Here is a 24,157-nt window from a genome sequence, read left to right on the forward strand (position 1 = left end):
TATACCCCTCTAATAAAATGCATGAAAGAGAAAATAATTCCAGTTTCAGATGATACGTGTATAGTTTATACTTCTTTAGAAACAAAAAAAAAATGTTCAAAATAAAAATGGCAAAAGTTGCTTTTTTATAGTTCTTATCACCATAATTTAAACTATTCACTATTTTAGAACTGTTACATGAATAAGATACTTTCACATCTATGTTAAATGTACATGTTGGTGGCCTTTTATTATCTGTGCTGGCATGAAATTTACTTACATATGCTGTCTTTAAACAAATTTCAATAGACAACAAAAAACTGACAGTTAAAACTAAAAGTTTCACTTCTGTTTTTATATTCTAAAACAGATGTTAAAATAAAACTTGCATGAAACAAAATTAGTATCTCAGCATTTCAACTGTAATTTAATTTTTGGAAGAAACTTGTGAGAAAATTCATAATTAACTTTTCAGGATTGGATGATGTACTCTTTTTTATAAGCAGTATTTAGTGGGGCAGAGGTAAGTTGGCTTTGCTTTAAAACAGTGCTTCCCAATCTTTTCCCCCTCGGTGTAGATTCTTGTACGTGATGAGGGGACCTCCCAGGGAAGGTTCTGTTCTTTCAATTTACCTCCTCTGTTACCACGTGTTTGCCGTGTGTGGCGACCCGTGAAGGGGAGGAAAGGATCCTGGTGGTTGAGGGGTCGAACCCTAACACACCACTTTGGCCTTGAATTCCTGTAGACGAGCAGCCTTGGGGTGGGCAATATAATCTCTCAATCTTGCTCTCTGATGGCCAGGAAGTGGCTGATATCCAGAGCATTGCCGATACTCTAGGTGAAAGCTTTTGCCAGGTATGTAGCACTTCTGCTGCTTCCTCTACCTTCTTAGCCATCAAGACTCGAGCAGAGCAATCACCTCTTTCCTTTCGAGCTGATTGTCTCTATGACTGTAATTGTTCCTTTACACTGGTGGAACTCAAACTGGCCCTTCATTGGTCTGGCAGTACATCAGTTGGACCTGATGATATACCCTATGACATTCTGTGCCATCTATCTTCTCTTTATCTTACTATTCTTCTGATTTTTTTCACCAGATCTGGCAGGAGAAATGTCTTTCTTAATGTCTGGCACCAGGCTATTGTCCTACCTTTCTCTAAGCCTGGAAAGGATCCCAAGATTCCTTCAAACTACCATCCAATTGCTTTGACGAGCTGTCTCTGTAAGAGCTTAGAGAGGATGGCTAATGCTTGTCTTGTTTTGTTCCTTGAATCAAACAACCTCCTCTCCTCCACCCAGTGTGGGTTCTGTTGACAGTGCTCCACCATGGACCCACCTGATTTGACTAGAAACATCAATCAGAGATGCCTTTATCAAATGACAACATCTTGTGTCAATATTCTTTGACATTAAGAAGGCTTATGATACAACATGGAGGTATGGCGTTTTGCGAGACCTCCATACATATGGGTTAAGTGGACATTTGCCCATTTTTATTAAAAATCTTTTTTGGACAGGAGATTACAAGTTTGTGTGGGTTCAACATTTTCCCATTCTTTTCTACAGGAACTTGGAATCCCTCAGGGCTGTGTTTTTAGTGTCACACTTTTCAGTATAAAAATGAATGCCATCACTGAACAACTCCCTCTCACTGTTGCAAGCAGGCTCTGTGTCTACGACGTTCACATCTCATGTCATTCACCAGACATGATGTATATTAAGCGGCAGCTAGAGACTGCCCTCAATCATTTACCGAAGTGGTCCACAGCAAACGGCTTTAATTTATCTCTCTCTAAAACCGTTTGCATGCACTTTTGCTGCCAACGGGTTATTCACCCTGATCCTGAACTATATATCGGTAAAGTTGTGCTGCCTGTGTTCCCTGAGACAAAGTTCTTGGGGCTTATTGTTGATCGTAAGCTGACCTTTATGTCACATATCAAGCAGCTACAGTTCAAATGTACAAGAGCACTGAACAGCCTCCGTGTCATCTCTACCACCACTTGGGGAGTGGATCGATGTTCTATGCTAAAGATATATCGTGCTCTTATTCGATCGAAACTCGACTATGGATCATTGGTCTATGGCTCTGCCAGACCCTTGGCCTTAATGATGCTGGACCCCATTCATCATCAGGGACTTTGGCTCTGTACTGAGGCTTTCTGCACTTCTCCATTTCAGAGCTTATACATAGTCTCATGAACCTTCTTTGCACCTTCGCCATTTGCAACTGTCTTTACTGTATGCTTTGAAACTTCATTCCTTACCAAAGCATCCCACCTGGGGTTGTGTTTTCCTTCCTTGGTGGGCCATACTTTTTTAGAACAGACAGTCTGACATTGCTTCTTTTGGCCTTCTTATCCAGATGCAGTTGGATGAATTGGATCTGTCCTTGGATAACATTGCTGTTTCCAATGGTCACCCCATCCCACCATGGCTTATTACAGTCTCCAAATGTGACCTTTCTTTAAGTTATCTGAGAAAAGCAGATACTCCCAATTGAAGTACCATCTTTTATTTGCCAAACATCATTCAAACCATCTTTCCATTCCTATTTATACGGATAATTCAAAATCAGGTGACTATGTGGGCTCTGCCATGGTTTGTTGCAGTTCGGTGGTTGCGTGCAGAATTCCCTCTACGGCTTCTGTATTCACTGCTGAATCGTACACCATATCTCTTGCTCTAGATCACAAAGAGGCTAAGCAATACTCAAACTGCACTATTTATACTGACTTGCTTAGTTCTCTACTACCTTGAAATCGCTTCATGTTAGTTCACACCCTGTTCTCACCAATATTCAAAACCTACTGGCCTATTTCTCTTTAACATCTTCTTTTATCCAGTTTTTCTTGATACTGGGCCATGTTGGTATTCATGAGAACAAGTTCACTGACCCGCAGCTCTGGCACTATCACTGCTGTACCTGTTCCGTACATGGACTATAGTCCTGTATTCAAGGCTCGGCTCCGTGCCAGTTGGCAGTTTACTTGGAGTGAGCAACGAGAAAATGAGCTTTTCCAAATAAAACCCTATATTGGACTTTGGCCATCTTGCTTCCATAAGGATCGGAAAGAGGAAGTTGCTCTAACTAGACTATGCATTGGTCACAGTTTTTTAATTCATCGTTTTCTTTTATCTGTATGGTCTGTGTAAGACTCAGATCACAATAAGCCACATTTTACTTTCTTGTCATCATTACGACTCTCAACGACGGCACCATTTTAAACATGTTCTGTTCCAAGGTTTGTCCATAATGTTAGACAGTATTATTGGTGATGGTGACACTGTCCACTTTGGTAAAGTTTTTAGCTTTTTGAAGGCCGTCAATCTTTTTAGTGCTATTTAAGGTTTTTTAATTTATACTTTAGACCTTTTTTAATGAGATTTCATTTTAAGAATCACAGCCCATTTAGGTTGATTTGAAATTGGAAAATGACTGTAAAGTCAAATAACTCGAAACCAGGACTGGAAAGGCCAACTTCAGGTGGTTTTTTTACTTACCTGTTAGTCTTTCTGGTGGGTTATGATAATTGCAATTATGTTACAGAAAGTCCTTTACGTTTTTATTACTGTAGTTTTTTTCTTAACATTGTAGATTAGATGTAACCATTGGTTTTGTGCTATTTGTTTTACCTTGATTTCCTTTTATGAATTTTACTAAATTTACTTTAAGTTTACGTTTTTACCAGATGTTTGGTGCAGATAGCATAGCTGCTTTGTGCCAAAAAAACATTAAATCAACCAACCAACCAACCTAACATTTTTATCACCAAGAACCCCTTTTATTATTAATTGTTACTCACAGACTCCATTTTGTGTCCTTATGTGCATTATTTAATTAAAGAAAATAGCTCATGAACCCCCAGTGGTATGGGGACACCAGGTGGAAACCACTGCTCTAAAGTAACAAACAAACTTTAGTTTGGAAAAGGTTAAACTGTACAACCATAAATGTACCTCAACTCTGTGCTTAGGGACACCTACATCAATGCTTGGGGTTATGAGGGTGTTGGTTCCCATGGCTTTTTAATTCAATCTGACAAGTCATAATGCCATTACATTTGCCTTCCATAATGGGAAGTCTTTAGTAATGTGACGATAGAAACAAATACTTCATTATAGTTTGTGTGTTTGCATAGATACCTTTGGCCTTAGCACAAGGAATGATTGTAATATGCTGTAGGATTTTACAATGTATATTTGAATCTTCTTTGCATGCACTCATTTTCCTGTAACTAAAATCAAGGAAAATAAATATATTTTTTTCTCTGACTAAATATAAGAATCTTCTCAAAGTAGTTAAATCTCTGCTCTTCTTGATGACACTTGTTTTGTAGTGACACTGTTTAATAATAACAATTATTTTTCATGTTTCAGATATGATGCCTTCCTTGCATAACTTTATTAGAGTGGATTCATCAACTTTTCTAAGTAATCACAACCACTTACTTGCAATATATGAGATGTGCAACATGGTAATATTGCTCTCTTTATATAAAATTATAACAGGTCTAGAAAATTCTCTCTCCACTTGTCCACGTAAGAGACTTTATAACATTATGAAAGTTGAAAGTTTATCTGTGTTTGTTATTTTCTCTTGATCTGTGGTAGTCTATACACATTGACGTTATAAAATTTAGATAATTACATCACATCCAAACACTGGAGAAAAGTGACTTGTAAGGTAGTAAGTTGGAGAAGATGTACTGTAGGTTTAATTTTGTTATAGATAGTTGTATACTAGCATTTTTACTTGTGTAACGTATGTAAATGTTCTTCTTTTAGGTGGTTCTTTTATGCATGTAATTAAAAATTTATTTCATTTTCTTTTGCTAATATATTTCCTTACTACTTTTTCTAAAAGAAAATATAAGACAAAAACTTGTAATTTGTATTTTTTTCCTTTTTAATCATAATTCTCTTTGTTAGTTACATGGATATATTATAATAGTATATCTGTGAAATACTTTTCTTGTTAATTGGTTTTGAATTTAATAATTAAACTAATTATATGTAAACCTAAAGATGATTACATTAAAAGTTACCACTTCTATCTCACTCATTTTTGCTTTGTGTTAAGTGGTATTAGTAAAAGTTGTTATTCAAGATATTTACAGTTAACAAAGAAGCATTGATTGTTTCATGGTAGGTGCTAAGAGGTAATGTGGGTGAAGATGCTGAGTGCCATGCTGCTAAGCTACTGGAAGTGGTGATTTTACAGTGTAAAGGACAAATAGATCAGGTCAAGCCTTTTCCTGGGTAATAAAGTACATTAAGCTAGAGTATTATTACAAGAAATTAAAGCTGTGTGATTGGTCGATGGATTGCAGAGTATTGTATGTTTGAAAATTTATGCAAAACATTTTATCAGTTATAGTATTATGAGTTATCTCTTTAAAACTTTGGAAATACAACTTGTCTAGAATTTCTTTACATTGATTATGCATTATTTAATATACCTTGTAATGCTAAAACAAGTTTCTGATCAGTTTATTTTGTGATATTTCAATCATTAAACTTTCATTTTAGTCATTCTCAGATTTTGTTATTCTAGGTGGTCTAGTTTTGTCAATAATTGTTGCAGTTATTTTAGATAATTCATTGAGTAAATGTATTTAGTTAAGGCTTGAGTGAACCACAATTTCCTGGATGTATAAAAGTGTTCTCTTCCAAATGAAAATGACATACATAATATTTAAATTAGATTAATGGGAAAAGTTATTATCACAATATATCTTATAATAACTGCAGTTATATCCTAATTAATAGAATTAATTAGATCATTAAATTGGCTTAGATAAGTAATACAAAAAGTTAAATAATTCAGGATAACAGGACAATGGACAAACTCAATAATTGGATGTAGATAAAATTAGAAGAGAAAAAAAGCTTCTAGTGGCCAAATACATCTTTAGGTTCAAAACAATAGATATTAATCAGAAAACCTGCTTGTCATGAATATTTACAACCAGTTTTTTGTCACCTGATGTAAAAACCTTAAAGGAAATTTTAAACCAAAGAACACAAAAAATATGATACACTGTCAGTACTCACTAAATTTCGTAGGTATTACTTTGGTGTCCACAGATGATTTAGTGTTATATCATCATCTTTCATGAACAAAAACTGTTGTGTTGTGAATTAGTTTATGTAAATCCTAACTACTACTACTATGTTATTTTGATGTGTATGTAAACATCACATAAATAATGTGGAAAAAATCAGTTTTAGTCTTTCGTGCAGACAGTAATGGGAAAATCTAAAAAGTTACACCTGCAGATGCAGTAATATAGTGAGTGAATTTTTCTTGGGTTGGCTATATCAGATCGACAATTATAACAAAAATAAAACTCTTACTGCTACTAAAAGGAAGAAGAATTTCCACTTGTACAAGTTTTTATTTCCTATATTTGTTTTCCTATATATCAATAAAAATGCTTTTAAAGGTTTTCAGTATTCTTTAAAAAAAAGTTTTATTTCACAAATTCAGATCATCAAATCAGACAAAATTTTAATCAAATAATTTACTGACTTAAACTGTTAGCTATGTGGATTTTCCAAAAATATCAAAAATGGTATGGATGCAGCATTGATAAACTGTTGCAATTTAATGCTTTGTTTTGAACCCTGCAATGAATATTATAAAATATTTACATTGTGGTAAAACATTTTCATTACAAGTTACTTTAGTTTGACTGAGTTGAATAGTCTTTTAGCTTTTTACTGTAGTAACAAACTTAATTTTATAGAGATATATTTAAATATTTTTTACTGCAGCTAAAAATGGAAGACATCAAATTGTATTAGTATGTACCTTAAAGTGGCCAAAACAAAGCTGAAACCCATTATTACTTCAGTGTTTGTATTAAGTTTTATTTTATTAGTTAGCTAAGTTAAGACAACTGATATCATTTTTGTGTGTTTTAATTTGAAGTAGTGTATTCCATCATTTGTGGAATTGGTTTTGGAAAGGCTAACCCGGGAGGTAAGAACTTCAGAGCTTCGAACCATGTGTTTACAGGTTAGTCCACTAAGCCAATAGACAAACAGAAGAAAATGTTTACCATATTTTTTGTAGGTAAATTTGCAAAAGCAAGAGACAAAAAAGTAAAAAGCTTAAAGTTTTTTTAGTAAATCCAGTATACAAACAAAAAAAATATATTAGAGATTTGTATCATTCTAATATATGTATATATGTGTGTGTGTAAAGTCACTAAAGTAAAACACAGGGAGGTAAAAAGAAGTCTGAGCTCCAAACGTTTTTTTAACAAGAAATTATATTAAAGCAGGAGCTAAGTCCACAAACATTTGGTCAGTGAATCTGTTAGTAAATCCATTAAAGCAATAGATGAACATGTAAGTGTCACACCACTAATCTCAACAGGTGTTGTGTACTGGATGTGTCTAATTATGAATTTGGTTGATGTGGATGTTTTTAAGTGCTCTGTGTTATAGGTCTACCTGGTTATATGTTTTGTGAATATTTGTGTTGCAATTCTTCGTTGGTAGCATGTTTATAGTTACTCTGTATTAATGTTTTTGTCACACTGCCTGTAGCATGAGAGTTGTATGTTTGTGGTGCTCTAGAATTTATACATAAATAATAACTTTTTCTCCCTGTATCCTCATGCATATACAGTACTGTGCAAAAGTGTTAGGACAAGATAATATTTTGTCATTCCTTCCATTTTTGAGTTAATTCTTCCATGTCATTGCAGAATATAAATTCCGACATTATGGTTATGTTTTATGTGATAATTGAATAATCCAGAATGGGAATATGTATCATTCTTTAGAATTTTTATATACTTTTATCAATGGCATGTCATAAGGGTACTGCTTGAAAGAACATTGAGAATACTTATCATTCTTTAAAATTCCTATATACTTTTGCCAAGGGCATGTCATAAGGGTACTGCTTGAATGAACATGCTGGTCAAATTTAGGATCTGAGATAACTGTCATGGTACCCCATGGAGTGTCTTAACTATATAGAAAGAAGCTAGCATATGCTGGAAGAAATCAATTTCATAGTACTCCACAAATAAACCTTGATAAAAAAGTGTTTAACACTATATTATGTTTTGTTGTCATGCCACATCCCAAAAAGCAAAGGGAATTATCAGTAGAACAGAGAATTTGCATAAAAGCTTTACGTAATGTTGGTTAGTCTCTCCAACATATTGCTTTAGACTTGAAATGCTCCCCAAACATTGTCAAGTACATCCTAGATTGTGAGACTGAGATAGGTAAAATTAAAAATAGGAAAGGAAGAGACAGAACAACTAAACTTGATAATAATGATGTTAAGTATCTTTGTTTATGCAGTTATTGTGACAGAAGAAAGACTGCCACTGATCTCGAGCATGAGATAAACGACCATGTACCAAGTGATAGAAAAGTGTCCAGATCTACAGTATTAAGAAGACTCAATGAGAATGGAATATTTGGTTGTGTAGCAGTTAAAAAATCTTTACTTTGACTGACATTTGGTAAATGGTACAAAAAATGGACTTTTGATTATTGAAAATAGTATTATAGATGGTTGAGTCCATGTTTTAAAATTTGATTAAAAGTTTAGGTTGTACATCTGACAGACAAAAGGTGAAAAATATCTCAATGCATAACATCTACCATGAAGTATGGGGAAGGCAGTGTGATGGTTTGGGGGTGTTTTTTGTGTGGAGGTGACAGGAGATAGTTGCAACACAAGTGCCATTAGATACTGATCCATTATCATTCAATGGTTTGTGTATTATTGGTAAAAGATTCAACTATCAAGAAGGTAATGACCCCACACACTTAGCCAACCTATGGAGAAATTATTTAGCTAAGAAAAAAACTCCTGAAGTCATTCAGGTGATGTAATGACCCTCATAAACTCCTAATTTCAATGTAGTTGAGTAGATTAAACACTTGACAAATCAAAAGTTACTTTCAAAGAAACTTCATGGGAGTGTATTAGACACATTTGGAGTAAAATCCCATATTGCAACAATGCTTGAAAGACTGCAGTTGTTAAACCAAAAGGGGATGCACAAAATATTAACTGTTTGCTGAACTTGTGCACTTTCACTGAGTTTCTGTTGTACTAAATATGAAGATTAATAAAACCATGATGTTTAAACTGTGATTTACCTTTCACTGTTCTTTGAAAGTAGCTTGAAATCTAATTTTTAACTTTGTCCTGACAGTTTTACACAGTACTGTGTGTGTGTGTTTATATATTATTTGGCTACACACATAATGTATCCCAAGAGAATCCTCAGTTTTTATAGTAGTTGTATTTTCTGTTTATCACATGAAAAAATCCTGACAGTTCCATGTCTTCAACAAAATAATGCTTCCATAGAAATGTTTTTGATTTATGTTCTCTAGTGTTAGTAATTAAAGCTTCTATACATTACAAATATACATTGTTAATTCAAATGTTAACAGCTGCTCTAACTCACATTGTTTACTGTTGGTAATTGAAGCTTGTTTTATTACAAATATGCATTGTTAATTTAAGTGTTAACAGTTCTTTTAATTTACATTGTTTATTGCAGATTATTAAAGTTTCTCTGAATAATAAATATTGAAAATCATGTTAATATCAAAAACATCTTTAATATGGTTGTCATAAATGTAATCAATTCTGGATTCTCAATGTTTGTATTCAATATTATCTTAAAAATATAGTGCTTGTACTTATATTACAGCCTTCTCCTATAATAGTTTCTCTTATCAATGTTATTTATTAAATGTGTATGCTGTACGTTTTTTCAAACATTCCATTACATTGTTACCATATAAACCTATTGTTTCTAAACTTTTACAAAACTCATTTAATGTTAATGTTATTTTTTGTAGTTCAAATATTATGAACTAACTTTCTGAGATTCTAAAGTCGTTGATGGAATTTAAGGAATTTCTGAAATGTCTGGAATGATGTTTTTTGACAATTAGCATCAAACATACTTTTCTATGTCATGAATCAGCTTCTTAGTATTATTACAAATCTAAATTGTTAATTTAAGTGTTAACAACTGTATATTTATATGTCATTACTATAGGTGGTGATAGCTTCTCTGTTTTACAATCCTGCCTTATTAATGAATACATTGGAGAAAATTCATTTGCCCAATGTAACCTTTTCTGTGACTTCTCATTTCATCCAGCAGTGGATACATGACACCGACTGTTTCCTTGGGTAAGTGTGCAAACTGTTGTCAGCTTGCCTAGATGTCTTTATGACATATGCTGCTATTGAAAAAACACGTTTAGATATAATGCACATTAATAAATGTAGGGTTGACACAGGCTTGAAAAGTATTGAAATTGAGAAAATACTTTCTTATTTGATATATTTATTTATGTGTGTGTGTGTGTGTATATTCCTAATTGGTATGTAATAAATAAAATGTATATTAACCCTTTCAAGAAGGGTCACAGGTCAAACCCCTCAGTGTGGATTTCTGTATGTGGTGAAGGGACCTACTAAAGAAGGTTCTGTTCTTTCAGTTTACCTCTACTGGGATCTAAACATCCATCTACATGTTTACCGTGTGTGGCGACCTGTGAAGAGGAGGAGAGGATCCTAGTGGTTAAGGGGTCCAACCCTAACACACCACTTTGGCCTTGAATTCCTGCAGACAGGTGGCCTTGGGGTGACCTCCAAGGGTCAGTCAGCTGGTCCACTTGGGCTAGGGTCAACCAATGGGTGTTGTGGACATTATATCTGATGCTGGTGTTTGGGTATAGTGCTCACAACACCCTGTCCTTGTTTGGTATTGCAGTGCTTCCCCTTGTAGGACTCCATGGTGGGTGGGGTCAGTGGGCACCAAAACATTCTTTCTTTATTATGGATCCCCCCAAATAAAAATTTAAATAAAATAGTGAAGAAACAGTCCATAGGTACATGACCATGACTTGAAGATTCTGAGCAGCAGTCTTCAACATCTGTAACACCTGTATCTCATTTTCTTATATTACATTCTCTTTTAGACAAACCTTTAGGGCAAATGTCTTCCATATTTATTCAGAAGGGACTTGCTGCCTCATTCAAAAGCTTCACTCTGGTGAGATATTGGTGGAAACATCCACATATAAACAAAGTGAACTCCTCTTACGTTTGCAGGCAATTGGGGATATACCCATTGAGGTTACTCCCCATGCTGCTTTGAATTCATCACAAGGAGTTATTGTTGAGAGGGTTATAAAGAACATCCTTGAGTCACAGATTCTCAAGGCCAAGGGGTTTCTGCAGTGAGGCATATCTCCACTTGCAAAGATGTATTATGATGCCAACCAGTGTCCTGATTTTAACATTTACATCTCTGCATCCACCTGCCACCATCAAGGCAAAATACAGCCATATATTCCAAACCCTCTTAGATGTTTCCAATGTCAGCAGTTTGGTTACTTGAAGGCGTGTGCTCATTGCAGTGGCAAGGGCCAAGATGCCTATGAGTGTGAAATAGACCTTCATTGCTTTAATTGTAACCCATCCTACTTTTGTTCTTGCCATAAGTTGTTGGAAGAAAAAGTGGTGCAGCATTTGAAAACAATTCAAAACATTACTTCTGATAACAGTGCTCCACCATGGACCATCTGATTTGATTTGAAACATCAGAGAAGCCTTTTTCAAATGACAACATTTTGTAACAATATTCTTTGACGTTAAGAAGGCTTATGATACTACATGGAGGTATGGCATTTTGCAGTACCTCTACTTATGTGTGTTACGTGGTCATTTGCCCATTTTTAACAAACATTTTTTAATGGCCATGCGATTCCAAGTTCGTGAGGGTTCGACACTTCCCATTCTTTTCTACAGGAACGTCGAGTCCCTCGGGTTGTGTTTTAAGCATCACACTTTTCAGTATGAATATTAATACCATCACTGAACAACTCTCTCTTACTGTTGTAAATGGGCTCTATGTCGACTACTTTCACATCTCATGTCAGTTGTCAAATGTGAAGTATATTGAGCAACAGCTACAAACTGCCCTCAGTTGTTTACTGAAGTGGACCACAGCAAATGGTTTTAACTTCTCTCTTTCTAAAACCGTTTGCATGCACTTTTACACCAACAGGGTATTCACCTTGATCATGAACTCTGTTCACAATGAATAATGCAATAAACAGGAGAAATTTTTCAAAGCTTTGATCACTTTTCATAAGTGCAATTAATCCTGCATTTTCCCCACTATTGCAGATGCTCCATCTGTTGCAACACTGACGAATTTATCCAATGGAATATCAGCATTTGTTAAGGCTCTGTCAAGCACATTTTTAATATCAACACTATGAGTTATTTCTTTTAGTGCCACAAAGTTCAACATCTCTTCTTTCACAGTTACATCAGAGGAAACATAATGAACAAATACTGCCAGTTGTGGATTGTCTTGTATGTCTGTAGATTTATCAATGGCTAAGCTGAATGCAAGAGAATTCTTTAAATCATTTTGCATTTTGCCTGCAACATCAACATTGATCTGGGAGATACGTCTCTGTAGTGTGGCGTAAAGCTGGTGTTTGTGCTATTAGTCACTGAAATTTTGTGCTATTTGGATTTAACACTGCAATAATTTCAAATATATTCTTCTTAACAAATTCTCCATCAGAATATGGGCGTTTGTCACGAGCATTATTCCATGGTACAACAAAACCAGCTTCAGTCATTGCATCAACTTCCTTACTGAATGTTATCAACAGTGTCTGCTGGCTGTTTAGTAATGTTTTTAATACAGTTAACTTGTTTTTTTGTAATTCTGATTCAGGTAGATATTCAAATGAAATGTTTTTGTGATTTGTTTTATAGTGGCATTTGAAGTTACTGGCTTTGTAATGCCTGAGTGGCACATTGCAGATAAGACACAAGGCTTTACCTCTTTTAATAGTGGATGCAAAATCTTCCTCCAACTCTGGCTTAAAATTTCTGTTTTCATCTTCATACTTTTGCTTCTTACAATTTAATGATGCCATCTTCCTTCAAAATTTCACAGACACTTCTAAAAAATTAAAGTGAAAAGAAACAATAAGCTCCAACACATGCAATTCAACCAAACTCCACAGTGCCCAATATCACACTAACACTCTGCTAATTTCACTGCCCGCAACATAGCCACGCACACCATGATCACGTGATCACAAGCCATGCCCACTAAAACTAAAACTTGCTTATCTAAAATTTCTTTAATCCCTGACTCAAATCTAGCATTAAACTTAGGATTTAAATTCTTAAATGTATTAACTCACCATGAACATTAATACAGTGGACTCTCAATTTATACCTGGTAAATAATTATAAAGCTTAATTTTTTTATTTACCTTTTATATTAATTGTGAAGCAAAAAGGAGCTCAGCCAACGCATTTCCACGAGCTAGACATTATATGCAAAGAGTTGTGGTTTGGCCATCCCTATTCTATGATAAAGATGTATTGTGCTCTTATTTGATAGAAACTAGACTATGGTCTGTAGCTCTGCCTTGAAGATGCTGGACCCTTCATCATCAGGGACTTCAGCTCTGCACCCAGACTTTCAGCACTTCCTCAGTTCATAGCTTGTATGCAGAGTCTCATGAACCTCCTCTATACCTCTGCTGTTTACAGGTGTCTTTATTGTTTGCTTTGAAACTTTGATCCTTACTTCAGTATCCCACCTGAGGTTGTGTTTTCCTTCCTCAGTGGGCCATACTCTTTCAGAACAGATGATTTACCATTTCTCCTTTTGGCCTTCGTATCCAGGTGTAGTTGGATGAATTGAGTCTCCCCTTGGATAGCATTGCTGTATCCATTGGTCATCCCATCCCACCACGGCTTATTACAATCCCCAAATTGACTTTTTTTTTAAGTCACCTGAGAAAGGTAGATACTCCTGATAGGAAGTACTGTCTCTTATTTGCTAAACATCTTTCAAACCATCCTACCATTCCCATTTATACCCAATGTTTAAAATCAGGTGACTCTGGGGGAGCTGCTATGGTTTGTTCTGGTTCGGTGGTTTGCACAGAATCCCCTCTACAGTTTCTGTGTTTACTGCTGAACTGTATGCTATTTCTCTTGCCCTGGATCACATAAAAGCTAAGCAGTACTTGAAATGCATTATTTATACTGACTTGCGTAGTTTTCTACTGGCTCTGGAATCGCTTCATGTTAGTTCTCACCCTGTTCTTGCTAATATTCAAACAACAAGTAGCCCATTTCTCTTTAACATCTATTTCAATCCAGTTCTTCTGGATACCAGGCCATGTTGGTTTTTGCTGGAATGAGCTTTCTGACACTGCAGCTAAGTCTGTCTGCTCTGGTAGATGACTGCTATGCTTGTTCCATACATGGACTATGGTCCTATATTGAAGGCTCAGCTCTGTGCCAATTGGCAGTTGACTTACAGTGAGCAATGTGAAAACAAATTTTTTTCAAATAAAACCCTCTGTTGGACTTTGGGCATCTTATTGCTATGAGGATTGAAAAGAGGAAGTTGTCTTACTTTGGCTACATATTAGTCACAATTTTTATACCCATCTTTTTCTTTAATCTGGGACTGATGAACCAGTGTGTTGTCTGTGTGACACTCAGGTCACAATAAGCCACATTTTACTGTCTTGCCATTGTTACAACTCTCAACGACTGCACCAGTTTAGATGTGTTTTGTCCCAAGGTTTATCCATAACATTGGACAGTGTCATTGGCGATGGGGGCCATGTTCACCTCACAAATGTTTTTAGTTTTTAAAAGGCTATTGACCTTTTTAATGCTATTTAAGTTTTTAATTCATAAATTAGACCTTTTTTAATGATTCTTTTTTACAAATTAAAGTACAACTAGTGTGATATGAAATTAGAGAACAGCTGACATCGAATAACTTAACCAGGACTGGAAAGCCCAACTTTAGGTGACTAATGCTGATATTTGAACTTACCTGTTAATCATCCTGGCAAATTATAATAATTACATTTATGCTACAGAAAATCCTTTAAATGTGTATTACTGTACTTTTTCTCTTACTGCTGTATAAAAATTGGATTTAATGCTATTTTAAGTTTTCAATTTAAAAATTAAACTTTGTTTTGTTTTACTTTAATTCCTTTTAATGAATTGTAATAATTTTACTTACTTTTTACTGGATGTTTGTTTTTAGCGAGTCACATGGTATGTTGAATGCAACATTGTTTAAAATTAGATGTTTGTGACATCAAAATACTAAGTCTATAGGTTCATACAAAATAGGAACTTAAGTTACTAATATTAACAAGCTGGAATATAAAATAAGAACCTTGTATCTTTATTTTGCTGAAACACAGATTAGGTACTGAATCAAACACAGTGGCCTTGTTTGCCTTTCTATTTTTGGAAACAATACCTTATGTATATTTGCTTCAGTACATGATATATGGATAACTAATCAACACTTTCTAATGTTCTCCTAGTAGTTTTTCTCAGCCATTTCTTTCACACGAAAATTTCAAGAAGGTAGGTTGTGTGTTTAGTCTTCTCAAAGTTTCATAGTTTTTAAAATCTAAATACATCTTAGTTACAAAGCTTATTAAATTATAGGAGAACTGTAGTATCAGTATAGTTATTTATGATTTTTTGGTTATTCAATTGCATATATAAACCCTAAACAATTTTTTTTATATTCTCCATGTGCAAAAGTTTAAAAGGCTAAGCAATCTATGAGCAGCAACACTCAAGTTAAAAAGTTGTAGTGAGAACAGATGATTGTTTGCTCTACTTCTTGATTTATTTTTCTATTTTTCAAGAAAAATTAATAATTTATTTCTAAATACTAATAATCTATATAAATATGTAATGCACAGTAATTGAAATGTGACTGTATATTATAAAATACTAGTCCACTAAAACTTAGTGAAGACAGGGAAGACTAAAGGTCAGTTTTATATTACTGGATATGTACCATGAGTGCATATGCACCATGTCGATACAGGTTATGTAATGTTAGCTAGACATGACTGAAAGGTCAATACAATAAAAAATAATATACATATGTATAAATATATAGCATTATGAGACTTAAAGTTTCTTAGACTGAACATTTTTATTTTTGCGTTATCATGTAGTCATTCTAGCATGAAATTTATATTTATTTTCTAATTTTTTTTTTTATGATGGTTATGAGGTTGGTCAGTTAACAGACCCTGCACATTTAAGAGTATGTAAAATAACATAAAAGATAAAGTCTTACTGAAAACAAACTTTTGAAATGTATTTAGGAGGTTTTAGAAATTACACAAATAATATTTGAGATTTTGGGGATGAAGAATAGTTTTTTAATTATAACATGAAATTACTTTGCACTTAGATGAGTAACAAAACAGGCTTCACAAACAACTCTTTAGTGAAAATATTTAATCAAAAAATTTGATTTTTTTGTGTACAAAATACTTTTAATCTTTACTAAAAATACTAAATTTTGTGAAGATACACATGCTACATCGAAAGTTATAGTGCATTTGCACACATTAAGTATTTGCACTATAACTTTGATGCAGCTTGTGTATCTTCACAAAATTTAGTAGATGTTTAGTAAAGATTACTTGCTGGACATTCCAAAGCTTCAAAGCTCTACAGTTGTAAATCAAGTGAAACTGAAAATTTTCATGTTTCTGATTCATAACAGCAGTATTGTCCCAAGATTTACGTGTGGTGAGAGGAAGATACCATATGTATACCATATACTCTATGTAAGCTTTTCAGAAAAACTGTTTATGAATCGAGGATAGTTGGATTTGTTTTCTGAAAGTTTGAAAAATCAATGAAAAGCAGGTGAACTTGAAATATTGTTGAAGTTATGTGCATATGTTGACTGCCTCTGAAGTTTAATACATATTTTATTTAGTAATAAGTATTAGAAATACTAAAAACTTCTTTTGATAAGTTTTCAAATTCCATCATCATAAAGTTAATTTACAACACTTTAACTACAAAACCATGAGCTATTAAATGAAAACAGTATAGTGGAACATATAATGAAATGTTAAGAGAAATTCCTATAGTGAAGGGCTGAAATATGTGTAACAACTGTATTTTAAAAAGTAATAGTAATGAAATCATTGGAAAGGATTGGATAAATGACAGCAAAAAAAACTCACTGTTATTTTGTGTGTGGTGAGCACTGCAAATTTAGACTTTCATTGGTAAAGGGGTTGTGATCCATTATTCAGGAGTCAAAAAACTTTCCAAGAAGTGGAGTGGGATGTTATAACCATTAAATCAAATATAAGACTCGTGTGGTATAGTTAATCTATATTTTCTTCTATTAGAAATTCTCATGTATTCATGTTTGTTAGGTTTCAAGAAGTTTTTACCAATATCATTAGCTTTATAGCTACCACAAGTGTATCTATTAAAAAACCTGAAGACATAGGAGAAGGTAGAATATCTTTTAATTTTTAAACATATTTTTAATTCTGAATGTTGATCAAAATACTAAACATAGCTTAGTTTGTTGGTAATATTTCTTGATTGTCTTTTGAATTTATAACTTGAGTTTGGAACTGTATTTGCCCATGAAAGGAGTAATGAGAACAAGTTGATATTTCATGATAGTAAGTCCTGTTTTATTTGCTAGAAATATTTGATGACAGAGTGTAAGAAAAGAGATAGCCATTACTCTGTAAGACATTACAAATTTGGATCAGCATAAAGAGAGAATTAATCAGAAAATATACTATATGCTGTATGTAGGAGACTTTGAACAAGGTTACACTTAAGTAAAATTGAATATAAAACTGTTGAAACAAGTGTATAAACTAGTAAATGTTTTTGTATGGTTCACAGATTTGACAGTTTTTTTGTTTTGTCTATTTAAACATCTGAAAAAAGTTGTTAACTTTTAATACATCTCACATGTATATATTACACAAGGATGTTGCAAATTCAAGAACTTTACAGTGTGATTGATGTTGTAAAGAAATAGAAAAATATAATCATTTTATCTTCTGTATTATACTGGTTTGTACTAGAGAATGGATTCATCCAGCCACTGACACTTAATAACAGGGAAAATATATTCACAAGTATCAGACTTTGCAAATTTATGTAATATAAAACCTTACCAAACCACATACACTGTCTCAAAATATTTACCAGCTTTTATCACTCCTTTCATGGACAAAGTTTTTATCTCAAGTCTCACAAGACATATAATATACCCACAGGTTAAGCTACGTGTTTAAAATAAAAGACACTCTACTCATCCATATGCACTTGTGAATCAATTATAGATACATTTAGGGTGGATGTAAAGCTGCGTATATTGCTTAAACCTGCATGTCACCTACAAATATGCACACATGGTACTTTTAACTAAATGCATGTGTAAGCTAACTAATCCACTCAAGTCTTGTATCCATTACATAGTGATAATAACAATTACCCCATACTTAATTAAAAATAAAATTCTCAACTCTGGAACAGCAAATAAACTCTTTGTTAAAGAAAGACTTTCTTTTTATAGGTTGCATGATAGAAAACTGTGTATCTTGGGGCTTTGCACCCTTATAGCCTTCCCTCCCCAGCGGCCAGCTGTGATACAAGAATGTGCCAAAGAAATCATTCCTTCTCTTTTATTGCTTTTTGATGGTCTTAGAAGAGCATATACTTGTAGGTTCTATGCTATAAACTACTATTAGGAAGTATTCTTGTCTTTTAATATTAGATAGTTGTATGCATAAATTAAAAAATTACTTCTGATTTATCTTTTTAACTAAATGCAGTTGGTAGAAAAAAAAGAATATGTAGTAATTATAAATGTAACACTGCGGTGCATGTGAAAATAGTAATATCAAAAATACATATTAAGTGTTCATTAAATGTTGAAAATATTGTAATGTTTATTTTCTGCATTTTGTTTTCCATTAATGAAGAATATTTAAATTCATTAACAAAGTCTCAGTTCAAAACAATTAGCAAGTGATGTTTTTATTAAAGAAAGTTTTGTTTAACTCAATTGGTGCTTGTAATAAATGTGAATATTTTACTTTGGTTAGTCTTTTCTTATCAATAAAATATTCATCTTATACAGTGTAGTAGTATATGTACACCATTGTGAATTAATATACGTTTTTTTTCATATGTGTTGTGAAGGTTGTTTGATCTTATGTTGCAGATTTAATGACTGGTTTTATATTGTGGTTGACTAGATCGAATTCAAGAGATGACAAAACCCAGAAACAAAGAAGACACTAACATTGTTACTGATCACAAAGGTGAGTTAATTGATAGAAAAATTGACAGGTACTAAAGAAAAACTAAAATTTATTGTTATAAAATATTAAAACTTTATTCCATCATATTCAATGTGTATTTACTAGACTTGTGCTCAGTATTTAGCATGTTTGTAGTGAGTGGTGACCTGTGAAGGGGAGGCGAGTTTCCTGGTGGTTGAGGGGTCCAACTCCAACACACCACTTTGGCCTTGAATTCCTGTAGATGGGCAGTCTTGGCATGATCCCCAAGATCAATCAGCTTGTCCATTTGGGCCAGCATAGGACATCCTCAATAGGTGTAGTAGACATTAGGTCTGATACTGGCGTTCGGGTATTGTACTCGCAAAACCGTGGTCAAAAACTCAAACTAACGTGGCAGGGGTTTAGTTTAGAGAGAGAGAAATCGTAAGAATTCTCTCTCCAACTGGGGTGTTCAGGAACGTTGTGGTTCCTCTTCGTCCCCTTTCGTGAAAGGTTATTAGGTTTAGTTTTATTTATTTATTTATTAAATAATTTTTTACTCTTTTGTGGGTTAAGGAGGTCATTCTTAATGTTATCCTAGACCGAGGCAAAGGCAGCACCGGAGAGAACGGTCAGGTCCCGTCCCGAAAGGCAGAAGTCAAAGTAAATATGAACATGAAATCAAACAACCCGACACAGGGTCTGGCAAAAAAGTTGCCTGTGCTGGGATCTAAAAATCCAATGCCTAAGTTTTTGTTGTGGGGGGAAACGGGAGTGCCCCGAGAAAACCCACTTTCACTGGACAGGCGCCGAAAGTTTTGCCTGTCCTGTGCCCGATATCTGAAAAAGAGAATACATATTATTAACATGAGTTTAATTCTTCAGATACTTTGTTGTGTAATTTGTGATTCTTGAAATATGTTGTAAGGTGAAATGTATTTTGTTGGTGCACTAGTTAATTTGTATAGTGATGCCGTTAGTTTGTTTCTGTTTTCTGCTTTTAGATAATATTTGTGTGATATTTCCGTTAGTCTATTTCTTAATGTTGGTAAGTTACTGATTTGATGTATATAATTTACTGGCGTGAATGACAGTAGACTGAATGCAGATCTTAGTATTCTGTTCTGTTGAACTTGGATTTTCTGGAGTGTGTTATTTGACATATTGTATGTTACTTGACATCCATACTCTATTAGTGGACGGATGTAAGCCTTGTATATTTGGATAATGGTGTTTGGTGAACATTTCGATTGTCTACTGGTTAGAGTCATTAGGTGTGAAATCCATTTTCTAATTGATGAGTGTATATTGTTAACATGTTTTTTCCATGTTAGTTTTGTGTCGAAAGTGATGCCAAGGAATGTGATGTTTTTGCTCATGTTAATGGTCGTATTTCCAAGTGATAATTTTATTTTTTCTACATTTTTTCTTTGTTCTTTTAATTTCCTGTAGAAGGTGATTGCTTGTGTTTTAGTTGGATTTAACACTACTCTCCACTTGTTACTCCATGTTGAGACATTGTTCAGTGATTCTTGTACGCGAGTCATGGCCATCACTGGGTTTCTGGAGGTGCTCCAGATAGCGATGTCATCTGCGTATTGTGAATTATGCGTGTATGTTAGATTTGGGAAAGGTATGTCACTGACAAAAATAATGTATAAAAGTGGTGAGAGGACTGATCCTTGGGGCACTCCTGCAGTTATATTAAATGATTTAGATATAGTTTTATTGACTTTTACTTGTGCTGTTCTATCTGTTAAGAAATTTGAAATCCATTTAACTATAGTGGGATTTATTTTCAGGTGTTTTAGTTTGTATTTGATGGCATTGTGCCATACGCTGTCGAATGAGTTTTTGACATCTAGGAATACCCCAACGGATACTTGGTTGTTGTTGAAAGCTTTATAGATTGATTCGGTTAGTCGCGTGAGGTGATCTGTTGTTTGTCTGTTTTTCCTGGAGGCATTTTGGGATTCTGGAAGGATGTTATTTGATTCACAAAAATGGAGAAGACGGTTGGAGATAACTCTCTCCATCAGTTTGCCAAGGCAGCTTAACAGACTGATGAGAGGGAAATTACCTGGATTAGTTCTGTTGGTTTGTTTCTTTGGGGTCGTGGTTATAATGGCTTTTTTCCAAGTGTCAGGGTAATATCCAGTTGCTAGTGAAATGTTCATGATGTTTGTGAGGTGTTGTAATAGGAGAGTAGAGCTTTTTTTCAGAATAATGTTTGGAATTTGGTCATGTCCGGGGGAAGTATTCTTCAAGTTTTTGATATTAATTTTTAGTTCAGGTATGGTTACTTTTCTATTGATTGAATTTGAGTATGCCTCTAGTGTCTCGCCAGGGAACCGTGGTGAGAATGAAGCTTGGTTTGTATTTATGAAATTGTTGACATGATGTTGATGTTGTGTGTCAAAGTCTACTGAATTTAGGTCGCTAAAGGAGGATTCGTAGTAGTCAGCTAATAAGTCAGCTTTCTCTACGTCCATCCTTGCGATTTTATTGTTGTGTGTGATATGTTGTAGCATGTGATTTGTGTTTTTGTCTGAAGCAATACTCTTGAATTTTTTCCAAAATTCTTTTGGATTGTTCTTGATTTTTTCTAAGTTTTTACAGAGGTTTTGCCAATTAGTTGTGCTGTATTAATTTCTTGTTTAATTTTTGCATTTGTTCTATTGATTTGTTTTGATAGATGGATCACGTGTAATATAGTGTGTTCGTCTTAATTGTCTGCGTTTGATTATTAGTGCATGAATTTCTGGTGTGATTGATTATGTGATTGCTTTCTTCTTGTTTTAGGGATTTTGTTTTTTATGGCTTTCTGTATGGCTTTTGTAATTTGATTTACATAATTTTCTAGTTCTGTCTTGTTGTTAGCATGTTCAATTGGGTGGGGTAGGTATGAGTCCAGTGTAGCATTGAAAGTGAGCCAGTCAGTTTTGGTATAGGTGTATGCAGAGGGAGTCACGTACGCCACGGCAGGGTGGCGCCGGTGAATCATACATGAAATGGGGAAGTGGTCACTAGTGATTTCATCATGTACTTTAAAGTTAGAGATTCTGTTTACTGTGTCCTTGGGTGCTATGATGAAATCAAGTACATCATATGAGCCATTGGCAGCTGAAAAGTGTGTAGGTGTATGGTCGTTAATTAGGTGCATTTTGTTACTAAAAAGAAAATTTTTTATGCACAACCCTCTGCGTGTGTTTCTGTTTCCCCTTAGTTCTGTATGCGGCGGAGAATTAAAATCCCCAATAATAATTGGTTTGGGTTTGCGATTTACACATTTTTGAAGGAAGTTAATATCAATATCTTTAGATGGTGAACAATATATGGCTAGAATTGGAATAGTTAGCCGGGTTGTTAAAGTGTATATTACAAAAAATGGTTTCATTTATGTTAGATCTAAAGGAATCTTCTATTGATATTAAATGCGAGATTTCTGTGCTAAAGTAGGCTATTATACCTCTTGTTTTCTGAGTAAGGTATGCTGTGCGTGATGAATCTGGGGATTGTGGTATTTTGTTTCTCTCTGCAGAGTGTTTCTGATATGATGATAATGTTGGCATTTATATGTTTGTTTACGTTGTATATTTCTATTCTTTTGTCTTTGAGGTTTCCTTGGCAGTTGATGTGTAAAATTTTAATGTGTTGTATCATTGTGTTGTTTTACTTCCCTTGCATGAATTTTAAGTGAAAGATGGTGTGGTTTGAGATGGTGAAGGTGAAAGTAATAACTTGCAAGGCTACAAAGAGCCTTGAGTGATTCGTGCCTTGATTCAAAATACAGGGAATTCACTCAATTCTATTAGCATTGCTAATAAATTTGTGGTGAATTCTGTGGGGTTGAATGTATGTGTTGTTTTTGAGCGTGTGACGTCTGCGTATGTACGTGTTGGTTGTGGCCGAGAGTTTGTGATATTTGTGTCTGTTGGAGTTTGTAGTAATGGTTGTTTAGTGATATGAGTGTCGAGGGTTTGTTTGTTACTGTTCGTGGTTTTGAAAATAATTTTGTTTCGTATCTGAGTGTATTTAGGGCAGCCTTTGTAACTGGCTGCGTGAGGGCCCTGACAGTTTGCGCATCTCACTTGGTTACGTTCATTAGGACACTGAGCAACTTCGTGAGGTCCACCACATCTCACGCATCTGTCTTTGGCCATGCAATTGTTTTTCATGTGTCCGAACCTTTGACATTTGTAACATTGGCACTGTTATATGGCACTGTAGTGCATCCCCTTGTAGGGCTCCATGGTGAGTGGGGTCAGTGGGCACCAAAATATTCTTTTTTTTTTATTATGGATACCCCTCAAATAACAAAAAAAAAACAAGCATGACAGCATAGAAAAATCTAACTACTGGCAAATGACTCTGTACAGTCAAACTTACAACTTGAATCTGTCCTGTGATTTTTAATTATACATTCTTTAACTGAAAAACCCTTAGGGCAGATGTCTCTATTTTTTATTCAGAAGGGTTTAGAAGGGCTTGCTGTCTCACCTAAACTGGTAAAAAAGATTTTGGTGCCATATAAGGTCACTGCAGCAACACCAGGGTTTCGTGAATACAATACCCGAACACCAGTATTAGACCTATGTTGAGGACATCCTATGCTGGCCCAAATGGACTAGCTGATTGATCTTGGTTTCAGGACATTTTAGTGGAAACAGCTTCATCACAACATTCTAAACTCCTCTTGAAGTCGAAGCCCATTGAGGTTACTTCTCATTCTACTTTGAATTCTTTCAGAGGAGTTATAGTTGAGAGGGATTTAAATACCATTCCAGGGTCAGAGATCCTTGCAGGTTTCATGAACCAAGATGTTCAAGCTGTGTGCCGAATGTTTACTCATAGAGACAGGATTATAGAGCCAACAAATGGTCTAATATTAACATTTACAACATTGTGTCCTCCTACCACAATTAAGGCAGGATATCTAAATTGTAAGGTACAGCCTTATATTCCTAACCCTGTTAGATGTTTTCATTGTCAATAATT

At 34.4% G+C, this 24,157-nt stretch overlaps 1 protein-coding gene across 3 annotated transcripts in view; it reads left to right on the forward strand.

Annotated features, from left to right (window-relative positions):
- The window catches only part of LOC143235089 (importin-7-like), a 56,979-nt gene that overhangs the window by 26,464 nt on the left and 6,358 nt on the right, over nucleotides 1-24,157 (forward strand). For 2 of the 3 annotated variants that reach the window (XM_076472885.1, XM_076472887.1), the window contains exons 15-20: nucleotides 4,361-4,458; nucleotides 5,133-5,225; nucleotides 6,921-7,004; nucleotides 10,039-10,175; nucleotides 18,448-18,593; nucleotides 19,133-19,198. In XM_076472885.1, coding sequence (XP_076329000.1) covers nucleotides 4,361-4,458; nucleotides 5,133-5,225; nucleotides 6,921-7,004; nucleotides 10,039-10,175; nucleotides 18,448-18,593; nucleotides 19,133-19,198 — 624 coding nt within the window. Of the gene's footprint in view, nucleotides 1-4,360; nucleotides 4,459-5,132; nucleotides 5,226-6,920; nucleotides 7,005-10,038; nucleotides 10,176-18,447; nucleotides 18,594-19,098; nucleotides 19,199-24,157 lie in introns of all 3 variants that reach the window. The other variant, XM_076472886.1, reaches the window with a different exon arrangement.

The sequence above is a fragment of the Tachypleus tridentatus genome, chromosome 12 (assembly GCF_004210375.1).
Source record: "Tachypleus tridentatus isolate NWPU-2018 chromosome 12, ASM421037v1, whole genome shotgun sequence".
In the NCBI taxonomy this organism is placed as follows: domain Eukaryota; kingdom Metazoa; phylum Arthropoda; class Merostomata; order Xiphosura; family Limulidae; genus Tachypleus; species Tachypleus tridentatus.